This window comes from Octopus bimaculoides, chromosome 18 (assembly GCF_046866305.1).
Source record: "Octopus bimaculoides isolate indiv1 chromosome 18, ASM4686630v1, whole genome shotgun sequence".
Lineage (NCBI taxonomy): Eukaryota > Metazoa > Mollusca > Cephalopoda > Octopoda > Octopodidae > Octopus > Octopus bimaculoides.
In genome coordinates, this window is record NC_142945.1 from 36,495,264 (window position 1) to 36,508,064 (window position 12,801).

At 38.8% G+C, this 12,801-nt stretch overlaps 1 protein-coding gene across 1 annotated transcript in view; it reads right to left on the minus strand.

The window, feature by feature from the left end:
- The window catches only part of LOC106873221 (methionyl-tRNA formyltransferase, mitochondrial), a 59,305-nt gene extending 47,889 nt beyond the window's left edge, over positions 1-11,416 (minus strand). The window contains exons 1-4 of the mRNA XM_014920477.3: positions 11,175-11,416; positions 8,588-8,910; positions 6,440-6,497; positions 1,330-1,472 (exon numbers count right to left, since the gene is read on the minus strand). Coding sequence (XP_014775963.3) covers positions 1,330-1,472; positions 6,440-6,497; positions 8,588-8,835 — 449 coding nt within the window. The 5' untranslated portion in view covers positions 8,836-8,910; positions 11,175-11,416. The remainder of the gene's footprint in view (positions 1-1,329; positions 1,473-6,439; positions 6,498-8,587; positions 8,911-11,174) is intronic.
- Between the last annotated feature and the right edge of the window lie 1,385 nt (positions 11,417-12,801).

Here is a 12,801-nt window from a genome sequence, read left to right on the forward strand (position 1 = left end):
ATATGCAACAGGGGTTTCTATCAGTTTCCCTCTACCAAATTCATTCATAAGGCTTTGGTCAGCTTGTGATTATAGTAGAAAATACTTGCCCAATGTGCTGCACAATGGGATTGAACCTCAGACCACATGGTTGGGATGCAAGTTTCTCAACCCTACAGCCTCACCTGCTCCTATTACATCCATATGTATTTAAACTTGTTGTGAAATTGGACCACATGACAACCTTATCATCTGCTTGGGATGAGAACTGAAGTGATCAGTTTCATTCTCTCTGCCAAGCACTGTTGGTTGATGTCTTCGAGATGGAAGAGTATAGAACCCAATTGCATAGTATACAGATTGTGTGGAAGCCCGTTTTGTGTGTGTGGCTATGCATTAAGAAGTTTGCTTCCCAACCAAGTTGCTTCAGACTCAGTCTCACAGTGTGGCACATTGGGCATGTGTCTTCTACTATAGCCCAGAATCAACCAAATCCTTGTGAGTGGATTTGGCAGACAGAAACTGAAAGAAGCTTGTTGTGTGTGTGTGTGTGTGTGTGTGAGTGTCTCATTGTGTATGTGCTTGTCTCCCCAGCACTGCTTAACAACCAATGTTGGTTTGTGTATGTCCCCATAACTTAGCAGTTCAGCAAAAATGACCAATAAAATAAGTATCAGACTAAATTTTTAAAATGGGGTCAATTTATTTGACTAAGATCCTTCAAGCATGGCTGAAGTCCAATGACTGTAACAAGCAAAAGAATAAACAATAATCTTTTACTTGTTTCAGTCATTAGACTGTGGCCATACTGGAACACCACTTTCAAGAATTTTTAGTTGAATGAATTGACTTAGTACTTATTTGTTAAGCCTGGTACTTATTCTATCGGTCCCTTTTGCCAAACCACTAAGTTACTGGGATGCAAACACACCAATACCGCCTGACTGGCCCTCATGCCGGTAGCACGTAAACGCACCCACTACACCCTTGGAGTGGTTGGCATTAAGAAGGGCATCCAACTGTAGAAACTCTGCCAGTTGTGGTGTGAGAACACACACACATATATAGTTGTGGTGTGAGGATAAACAAAGACACATACATATATTATATATATAACAGGCTTCTTTCAGTTTCCATCTACCAAATCCACTCACAAGGCTTATGGTTCAAAATTGTACAAAACACAATATTTTGTATGCTTTTCTACAGAAAGGAATGAGGAGAGAAAACAGATGGAGAAAGGAAATAAAGAAGAGGGAAAAATTGTCTGGATTAAGGTTGCACATGCTAAATCAACTGGAAGGAAGGGAGTGGTTGGAGTCGTGCTGAAAATATGAAATTCTTACTTACTGCGGAAACATTCGGATAATCTTTCCAGGAATCAGACATCCAAAAGACACTACGACTCCAAGATCATACTTATTTTTCATGACAGCAATTGGCCATGAATATAGCTTGAGGTGGTTTTCTTCAGAAAAGTTATTCACCAAACACTAATTGAAGGGGAAAGAAAAAGAAATGAAAAATAAAAAAAAAAGAAAAAGAACATCATCAAAATCATGAAACAATTTTCACAGAAAATACCAGATCAATAAAAGTAGTAACAATGTCATCATCATCCTTGAATGTCCATTTTCCATGCTAGCAAGAGTGACATGGTTTGACCAGAGCTGGCAAGCTGTTTTGGCTTCGTTTCTATGGCTGGACGCCCATTTATAATGCCAACCACTCCACAGAGTGAAATGGGTGTCTTTCACGTGTCGCTGTCATGGATGCCTTTTACGTGTCATCGGTATGGGTGCCTTTTACATGTTACTGGCATGAATGCCTTTTATGTGCCACCAAGACAGGTGCCTTTCATGTGATACCAGCACAGGCCATGACTACAATTTGACATAGCTTGACCACCTCTGTTAGACGCAACATCTGAAGATCATATTTAACCAATGTAGAGCAAAATAATAAATACTGAAACTGAGATCATTGAACATGTATATAAAGTACTATTGAACAAGTCAACATGGGTGCAGGTGTGGCTGTGTGGTAAGAAGCGTGCTTCCCAATCACATGGTTCAGAGTTTGGTTTCACTATGTGGCACCTTGAACAAGTGTCTTCTACTATAGTCTCAGGCCAACTAAAGCCTTGTGAGTGCATTTGGTAGAAGGAAACTCAAAGAGGCCTGTCGTATCATCACCGCTCAACGTCCGCTTTCCATGCTGGCATGGGTTGGATGATCTGACTGAGGACTGGCAAACCGGATGACTGCACCAGGCTCCAATCTGATCTGGCAGAGTTTCTACAGCTGGATGCCCTTCCTAACGCCAACCACTCTGAGAGTGTAGTGGGTGCTTTTACATGCCACCGGCACTTGGGCCAGTCAGGTGGTACTGGCAACGGCTACGCTCAAAATGGTGTTTTTTACAGTCATTGAATAAGGTTCAATTACAATTTCGATTTCGTATATATATATATATATATATATATATATATATATATCTGTGTGTGTATTTGTGCCTGTTTGTCCCCACCACCATCACCACTTGACAACTGGTATTAGTGTGTTTACAACTGGTGTGTTGATGTGTTTACAATTGGTGCTGGTGTGTTTACAACAGTTCAGCAAAAAGAGACTGATAGAAGAAGTACCAGGCTTTAAAAAGAAATAAGTACTGGGGTTGATTCATTCAACTAAAAATCATTCAAGGCAGTGCTCCAGCATGGCCACATTCTAATGACTGAAACAATTAAAAAAGTAAAAGAATGTGTGTGTGTGCACATAATCATCACATTTGCCATAGTAAACAATGCTGCCACCATCAACATTTTGATGTCCACAATTCCATGCTTGCAGGTGTCAGATGGAATTCATTAAGTTAAACTTCCCACAGCTGTATGCTTTTCCTGTCACCAACCCTTACCTGTTTCCAAACAAAGTAATATGTTGAGTGAAATAAATACACATTTTTAACAATGGGGTCAAACTGACCCCAAGGTGTCGCTAACATAACGTTTTTTCATGGTACCACACCATAGTTAAACATGATGTTAACACCAATCACAGCAATATTTCAGGTATATATTAAAATCATTTCTTACACAGCACATAAGGTGAAACATTTTTGAGAAGTCATGCACTTAGTGGGGAAAGTTAAACAAAATTCTGTTTCCAAAATTTGGAAAACAAAACCTAGAAAACCATTGCTTACGCTGTTTTATTTATCAAACCAATCTTTTAGCTTTTACTTGTTTCAGTCATTGAACTGTAGCCATGCTGGGGCACCACCTTGAAAGGTTTAGTTGAACAAATTGATACCAGTATTCATTTTGTAAGTCTGGTACTATCAGTGTCTCTTGTCAAACCAATAAGTTATAGAGTCATAAAAAAAGCAACCCTGCTCGTCAAGAGGAGATGGGGGATGTAACGAACACAAACATACATATGCATAAATAACGGACTTCCACGCAGTTTCCGCTGACTAAATTCACTCACAAGGAAAAACAAAGACATCTTTAAGATGCCCATGCATCAGTATGGATTTTCTAAAGCCTTAAATTACATTTTTATAAATCCGTTTTGAGGAACCTTGAGTTCAAATGACAGGTAATGATAGTTCAAATGATAGGTAATGCAAAGTCGAAATATACAGAATTTTAACTCCGATTATTTAGTTAAAATACATAATTAACAACACTATGCCTTACTCTTTGTCGCCGGGGCCAAAATACTAAATCTGATTTTGTAATATAATTATAATTGAAGCTCTTGAACAGGAAAGGAAAGATACAACGAATTAAACTATTATGAAAGTTGTAGGGGAGGCTACTCTGTCATACGTGTTGATTATCTATCCATTTCTATATTATTATGACTTGAATGTCTCTGCACATTTAGAAAATTTGCACGATGTTCTCTTTGCTTAGACAACGGTAACCCTGACACAGCAGATTTCTGAACAAGGAGCTCCAGCCTTCCCATAACAAGAAATGTTTTCCATACAAGACTGGAAACAAACAACCTCGCTGACATAACGATGACGCTCATTTGCAACCATTATATTATATCTAGACAAGTGTATTGTTATTGGCACTCCGTCGCTAACGATGTCGAGGGTTCCATTTGATCAACGGAACAGCCTGCTCGTGAAATTAACGTGCAAGTGGCTGAGCACTCCACAGACATGTGTACCCTAAATGTAGTTCTCGGGGATATTCAGCGTGACACAGTGTGACAAGGCTGGCCCTTTGAAATACAGATGCAACAAAAACAGGAAGTAAGAGTGAGAGAAAGTTGTAGTGAAAGGGTACAGCAGGGTTCGCCACCATCCCCTGCCGGAGCCTCGTGGAGCTTTAGGTGTTTTCACTCAATAAACACTCACAACGACCGGTCTGGGAATCGAAACTGCGATCCTATGACCGCGAGTCCGCTGCCCTAACCAATGGGCCATTGCGCCTCCACTAGACAAGAGTATACACAAACATAATGTAGTATAGTAAGACAACAGAGTGATGTCGTTAGTAGGAGAGGTTAGGTAGGTGAAGGAGGAGGGTAAAATACTGTCATTGAATAAATTAAGAGAAGTTAAAAGAAGTTCCCTTAATCAATTCATTCAGTTACAGTATTTAAGCTTCCTCCTTTGCCTTCGTAACCTCTCCTACTAATGGTGATACCATGTTGTCTTACTATACTATATTTAAACCATGTTGCCTGAGATACACCAGCACATTATTACAAAAACATACATATAATACATATATTATTGATGTTACATATTTAATGAATGGTTGACCGTTATTAAGACAAAAGAGCTATAGACCTCTAAGTAAGGAGAGGGGGTAAAAGTAAGGGAGTAAAGTATGGATTGGTGCGCTTACGCAAACACTATAGACTTTTCTACTCCCTATAGTCTATAGTGTTTGCGTAAGCGCACCAATCCATACTCTACTCCCTTACTTTTACCCCGCTCCCCTTACTTAGCGGTCTATAGCTCTTTTGTCCTAATAATGGTCAACCACACAGTAATTTCCCTTTGTTTAACGGTCATTTTTCACAGGAATTTTCATTGGCCAGATAACTGAAGAGATGTTGGTGTGGGTTCCCACCCCAGCATCCGAAACTTGGAGTTTTATCATGGCTACCGAATAAGTGTCACATATTTTTACAGATATATATATATATATATATATATATATAATTTCTTTCAGTTTCCATCTCCCAAATCCACTCACAATGCTTTAATCAGCACAAGGCGCCACACAGTGGGACTGACCTCCAGACCACAAGGTTGAAAAGCAAGCTTCTTAACTGCACAGTCACTGCTGCACCTGTCTTATTTATGATATTTGCATAACTTCAAAACTTTGAACATCTATTATAATTATCTTAGATCATGAATGTTCTTTAAACAGCACATCATCAAACTATTTTCTTCATTGTAACTAACCAACAACAGTGTCTTGGTGAACTATAGAGGGCACTTAAATAGATATCATGCTTGACAATTCTAAACGAAGGATATTGGTGATTTGATGATCACATTTTCCCAGAATACCTTTTGTGTGAGATTTAATAAAGATATATATCATATGAGGGTGGAGGCGCAATGGCCCAGTGGCTAGGGCAGCGGACTTGCGGTCATAGGATCGCAGTTTCGATTCCTAGACCGGGCATTGTGAATGTTTATTGAGCGAAAACACTTAAAAGCTCTACGAGGCTCCGGCAGGGGATGGTGGCGAACCCTGCTGTACTCTTCCACCACAACTTTCTCTCACTCTTACTTCCTGTTTCTGTTGTGCCTGTAATGCAAAAGGGTCAGCCTTGTCACACTGTGTCACGCTGAATATCCCCGAGAACTACGTTAAGGGTACACGTGTCTGTGGAGTGCTCAGCCACTTGCACGTTAATTTCACGAGCAGGCTGTTCCGTTGATCGGATCAACTGGAACCCTCAATGTCGTAAGCGACGGAGTGCCAACAACATATCATATGAGCATAACTCGAGATTTATATGGGATACCACAGAGAAAGAGTAAGGAATGAAACTGTGAGTGGTCTCAGAGGCAATAACCTATTGTTACATCTTACATACATACAAATGCTATTGAGGTCTACTTTGCTCTTCATTCATTCAGGGACGATAAGTTTAGTACCAGTCCAGTAGAACACTAGGGTCAATGTAATTGACAATACCCCTCTCACAAAATTTTAGGCCCTGTGCTTACAGTAGAAAGAATTGTTACATCTGAGGACTGTGTATGGTTTCAGTGTTACAAGGTAGGGGAGATAACATTGTATGACCTTCATGCATTGCTCAAAGTCTGAAGTGACACAGAGGAAGTGAAATAACCTCAATTTGGAAAACAAATGAAATGATGAACTCAGTTTACGGAAAAATCACCTTTACATTATGGTGCTTTATACAAAAGAGATTATAAATTGTAAAATAAGAAATAAGTTACTAACTTGCGTAGTCTTGCAAACAACTTCCACAGACTGCACGGTCGGGGTGGGGCTTGTATTCCTTAAAGATCAAGAAAAGAAATTATCTGTAAATTCCAAAGTGAGAACAAAATTAAACTTTACAGAGACATACATCAATGCAGATAGAAACTGGTAACTGAGCAACTGTTGGTAGAGTAAAAGTCAAGCTTCTGATGAACCATGACTATGATTTCACTTTCAAGCTTTTTATTTGGTTCCAACATCCTTTCACTTTCATAACTTCTGGTAAAACATTAACCATCTTTAGCTTTATTTCTGAGTCTCACACGAAAAAAATTACATATTCCGTAAAAGTGTTTATCAGCCCATGTGGTAATTAGGGTAATGGTGAAAAATCTGCGTGTATGTAAAGACAGAGGTGGCTGTGTGGTTAAGAAGTATGCTTCCCAATCTTTTAGTTTCGGGTTCAGTCCCATTGTGTTGCAGTTTGGGCTAGTGTCTACTATGAAAACCCTGGGCCAACCAGAGTTTTGAGGCCTGTGGATGTGTGCACCATCTACCAAGTTCACTCACAAGGCTTTGGTCAACCTGACACTATAGTAAAAGGCAGTCACCCAAAATAAAGAGAGTAAAAGAGAAAAAGAGAGACAGAGGGATACATGCACACACATACAAACATCTATATTAACTTCTCCCATAACATATGTCATCAGGCATATAGCCATAGAAATTATGCCAAAGCAGACACTAGAGCACAATGCAGTCCTTGGAAACAGATGAGAGTAAGCAACAGCAAGAGCATCCGGCTATAGAAAAACCACCTCAATAAACTCTGTCCGACCCATGAAAGTGTAGTGACTAAGGAAGCCATATTTGGGTTGCTGCACATTAGCACAGTGGTGCATTCCCCACTTCAACCAATTACAGCTGGCTGCGGAAGGATACCGATAGCAACTTCTGCCCAGCAGTACACCAACATAAGTTATTTCAGCTTCCCTGGCTCACATACACACCTTACATACACATACAGGCTTCAACTCGCACTACTGGTCTGCGGTTGAACATTATTCCTCTTTTACTACCTGCTAGCACTCTTGACATTACAAAATAAAATTCAATGTTATTTCATAAATTCGCCATTTGGGTATTCTTTATCAACGTCTCTGTAAGGAATCATCTTAAAAGGATTCTCTCTTTAAACGGCCTTCTGAAACTATCTTCTATACACATCATGTTACATAACAAACACATTACATATAGGAGATTTTATTCAATATTCTCATTAGCAACTCTCTCCTCTACATTAGTAAAAATACAAATATTACAAACGCATGGAATAGTAGACATTAATACAATGATGATGATGATGATGATATACACATTCTATCATAAGCCTGCTCAATCAGAGATGATGTAGGGAGGAAGCTAAACAACAACAACATAACATTTTCTAAAACAACAATTAATCATCATCATCATCATCATAATCATCATTAAATGTCTGTTTTGCATGCTGGCATGGGTTAGGTGGTTCAACTGGAGATGGTAAGCTGGAGAGCTGCACCAGGCTCCAATCTGTCTTGGTTCGGTCTCTACAGCTGGATGCCCTTACTAATGCCATCCAATCCACAGAGTGTAACTCATCATCATCATCATCGTCGTCGTCGTTTAACGTCCGCTTTCCATGCTAGCATGGGTTGGACGATTTGACTGAGGACTGGTGAAACCGGATGGCAACACCAGGCTCCAATCTGATTTGGCAGAGTTTCTACAACTGGATGCCCTTCCTAACGCCAACCACTCAGAGAGTGTAGTTGGTGCTTTTACGTGTCACCGGCACGAAGGCCAGTCGCCACGCTCAAAATGGTGTATTTTAGGTGCCACCTGCACAGGAGCCAGTCCAGGGGCACTGGCAACGATCTCGCTCGAAAATCCTACAAAGGCACTGGCAACGATCAAGAGTGTAACTGGGTGTCTTTTACATATCATGCATCACTGGTACTGGTGCCTTTTATGCGTCACTGGCATGGGTATCTTTCACATGTCACTGACACAGGTGCCTTCTGCATGTCACCAGCATGGGTGCTTTTATATGTCAGTGGCAAAGGCCACAACTATGATGTCACTTAATGTGTATAATAATCACTCTACGTTGCAGTGTATACTTACATGTTATCAATAAGTTTTTTCAAAGTTTCCAAAGAAAATGCATCAGAACCAAAGAATAGAATATTCCAAGGAGGCTTTTTCTTTCGAATTGTTTTGCTTGTCTTTGTAGATTCATGCAATTTCCCAATATTGATTCTGGATTTGAAAAGTTTGGAACAGAAGGTATTAAGAGATGGCCATAACTGCCCTAAGTTTTTATCTAATAAATGGTATCTACTGTTTCTTATTGAAAAGTTAGCAGCATTCATTGTCACAGCTTCAAGATTTGATATTAAGATCTTCAAGGATCTGCTTGTAATGTTGTTTATTGGTTAATCCATTACCTGCAATTTAAAGAAGGATTGATAAAGACATAAAGAGAGTGAAAGAGAAAAAGAGATAGATGGATACATGCACACACATCTATAGCAACCTTTCCCATAACATATATAATAAGGCAAACAGCCATAGAAATGATACCACAGTAGATCCTGGAACACGATGTAATCCTTGGAGCCATCGGGTCCTGTCAAACCGTCCAACTCATGACAGCATGGAACAGATGTTAAATGATGATGATAATGGTGACAGGGGTAGAATATTCTCCCTGCTGTTGACCACTAAACTCTTAAGGTTGCAATGAAAACATCTATCATCCGACAGAGTAATCCAATGGTGCCTATTTACAGCTAGGTAGACTGAGCCATAAATATGAAAGTGTTATACCAGAGACAATGCTCAATACGATGTGAATTATCAACACTGACCAAGTAAATTATGGTGTTCTTGAAATGTCATCTATTCAATCATTTTTCAAAAGAACGATTCAATAATTGTTGATATTCATCAATAAAACTTAATCCTTATCATTCGTCTAATCAGTCATTTAAAAATAAGTTTCTAATTAGTAAAAAAAATAGCGAAAGAGTCCGAATACCTCTTAGCAAGTCTCAGTGAATTAATTCTACTTCAATAAGTCAGTATTGTCTACTTATACTGCAGACATCTTCAATGAATCGATAAATATATGAATTGAACAACTTCTCCAGTCAACTGGTCAAGTTGTTCCCTTCAAGCAGTTGACATAAGTTCCTTAAAATTCACACAAAAGATTCGGTAGGGGCACTGTTTTGAACAATACCTATTACCCTCAAACAAGAGTTAATTTACTATTATTGACATTAAAGAAATAGAAATAGATTTACAAATTCTGGGGGGAAAAAAGTGATAAAAACTTTGTGTTTGTCAAAGAAAGCTACAATAATGTTTTAGTGAAAGTTAAAGAAAGCTACAATAATGTTTTAGTGAAAGTTAAAGAATGTTAATACGATATAACAGTGATACTCAACCATTTCTTGCCTATGGGTCCCGTTAATTCCTATTTTATTCTATTGGGCCCCTATAGCCATTCAATGTTAAAAAAAAAATTATTATGTTTTTTATGATAAAATATCATAAGGAATTGCATAAAAATATTTTTTGCAAGCTGTGTGGTAAGTAGCTTGCTTACCAACCACATGGTTCCGAGTTCAGTCCCACTGCATGGCACCTTGGGCAAGTGTCTTCTACTATTGCCTCAGGCCGACCAAAGCCTTGTGAGTGGATTTAGTAGACGGAAACTGAAGGAAGCCCGTCGTATATATGTATCTACATATATGTATGAGTGTGTATATGTTTGTGTGTCTGTGTTTGTCCCCCCAACATCGCCTGACAACCGATGCTGGTGTGTTTACGTCCCCGCAACCTATTGGTTCGGCAAAAGAGACCGATAGAATAAGTACTAGGCTTCCAAAGAATAAGTCATGGGGTCGACCTGCTCGGCTAAAAGCGGTGTTCCAGCATGGCTAGTCAAATGACTGAAACAAGTAAAAGAGTATGGAAGACGCCAAGGGTCAAATAGACTCCACTTGAGAACCATTGCAATACAGGGCCACATACGTAATAAAGGAACTAAAAATAAACCAATGTCGGTTCATGGATCTTCAAGAGCAATAAAAATCATAAATTTATAGCAGTCTATAAAAAAAATGCTTTTTTTAATGATAACGAAGGATGGTGGATATCGTCTGCAACAACGTCAAGGTTATTCAATCCTAGAATTGGTAAATAACGGTCAGTGTTGGCATGAATTGACTAGGGAATGAAACGAAACTGGGTGAGTATTGGTGTGGATGTTAGAAGTAAAGTATCTGCGACAATATTCTGTAACTTGAGAGTTAGGTGTACAGCATTGTCTCTGACCTGGCGAAAAGCGTGGTTTCGCCAATATACAGGATTGTGTTATTGAACATTCTATGGAATATTCAGAATAACAATCTGGCTATGAAAGTCAACTGCAAAAAAAAACAAATGATCTCACTAGAAGTATTTATAACAAATTTCTATATAATAATGTCCTTAACAATGTAGAAAGAACTTAAAATTGAATAGCAACAACAAACAACTTCGAAATATTAAATATTCGTTCAATAATTTACCAAACATTAACAAAAGTTAAGCGAAAATAAAACTCGACTGTGTGTAAATTAGTTATGTGAAAGGGAACGAAGAAGAGTCTGGAAAGGTTTTGCGGGAATAATGATAAATAAATAAATAGTAATTAACGAACCAGTTTCGCTTGCCGGGTCGCATGGAGCATACCGGTGATTGAAATGCGAAACTATTCAAACGACTAATCAAGAGTATGATAAACAAGAACGATGAGGAAATTTCATCAGCATTCGTTTTATTATCTAAACGAATTACTAGTTTAGTTTAACAGGTTTATTTTGTGGTTGAATGTTCATATGTTGAATGTGCAGGGTAAGTTGTTCATGAAAGTTTTTCAACACATCTAGGATATAACAATTCTGTTCTTTAGCTTAAGTCATGCGATTGGCTGAAGAGTTATTCCCCTTAGCTCGGTTGCGCGCGCGCTCCCTCTCTTCCTTTCTTTCCCTCTTTTTCACTCTCTTTCTCTCTGTGGTAATTGTAAGTTCTGAGTTCAATTTCTGTCTTGGTCGACTTTGCCTTTCGTCCTATCAGGATCGATAAAATAAGTACCAGTTTAGTAATGGGTCAATGTAATCGACTTACTCACTTCTCCGAAATTGCTGGTCTGTACCAAAATTTGAAACCAATATACAATAATTCTGTTAAACCATTTACAAAATCATTGAAATATCTGTCAAAATCCCTGTAACATTTGGTTACAGCTTGTCACGTTCTAAGTTTAAATTTCGTCGAGGTCAACTTTGCCTCTCATCTTCCCGGGGTCGATAGAATATAATACAGTTTAGTTACGTTAGTTTTTATGGGTCAGAGAGTGACCACTGTTTTCACACCTATAAAGCTCTTAGTTGCATAGACGATTCGTCAGACTCAAATAGACGGAGGCTCATAACCTTTCAATCACTAAAGGGAGGAAAACGTCATACAAAAAGAAAATGTACATCTAGAATGAGCAGGTTGGTGGCGTTTCATTCGACACGGAGTTATCTCCCTTACATCAATTCCGACCATGATGGTTTCCGAAGTTGCTGTCGTGGTTCTATTCAACAAATGGAGAGTTCCATGTTTGTTACAGGAAACGTCTCTGAGGCGGACATTTACTAAACACTTCTTTGGGCGTGGCGAGTCACCTACACAGTTAAGCCATTTATAGGTGCCAAACTAATGGTCTTTCTGACTGGCCATAAATATATTTTAGAGTGTTTTAGAGCAGTGATTCCCAACGTGGTCCCTAGGACCCACCCGTGGTCCCCAGAGAATTTCTAGTTGGTCCCCAGAGGATTCGTAGCCATAAAAAAATTTAAGCCATTTCAGATCTACACAGTATTGTTCGATAATAAAGAGGATCTTTCTGATTTGGCGGACACCATTTTTTATTTAGTGTGTTTTCTACCGAAATGCTTTAAAACTTCGTATACTTGTATATTTTGTCTTATAGAACAGAAAAAAAAAATTATATTCGAAGTTATTCCATGCTAAAAGTTGTCGTATTTCGGTAATTTCAACCAATCACTGACGTCTATTGAGATGAAAATAATTACTGCTGTGGTTTGTCAACATCACGTTCTGGCGGTGTAATGGGATCTTTTCCCTTGAATAAAATTAGTGCCGTTGTTTGTCAACAACAACTATCGGCGGTACTGTTATTTATGACATCGTTCGTACATTTGTACTGGTTTTAGCTTTTGGGTTTTAGGGTTAGGGTTCGGGTTTTAGAGTTAGGGTTAGGGTTTTAGGGTCAGGGT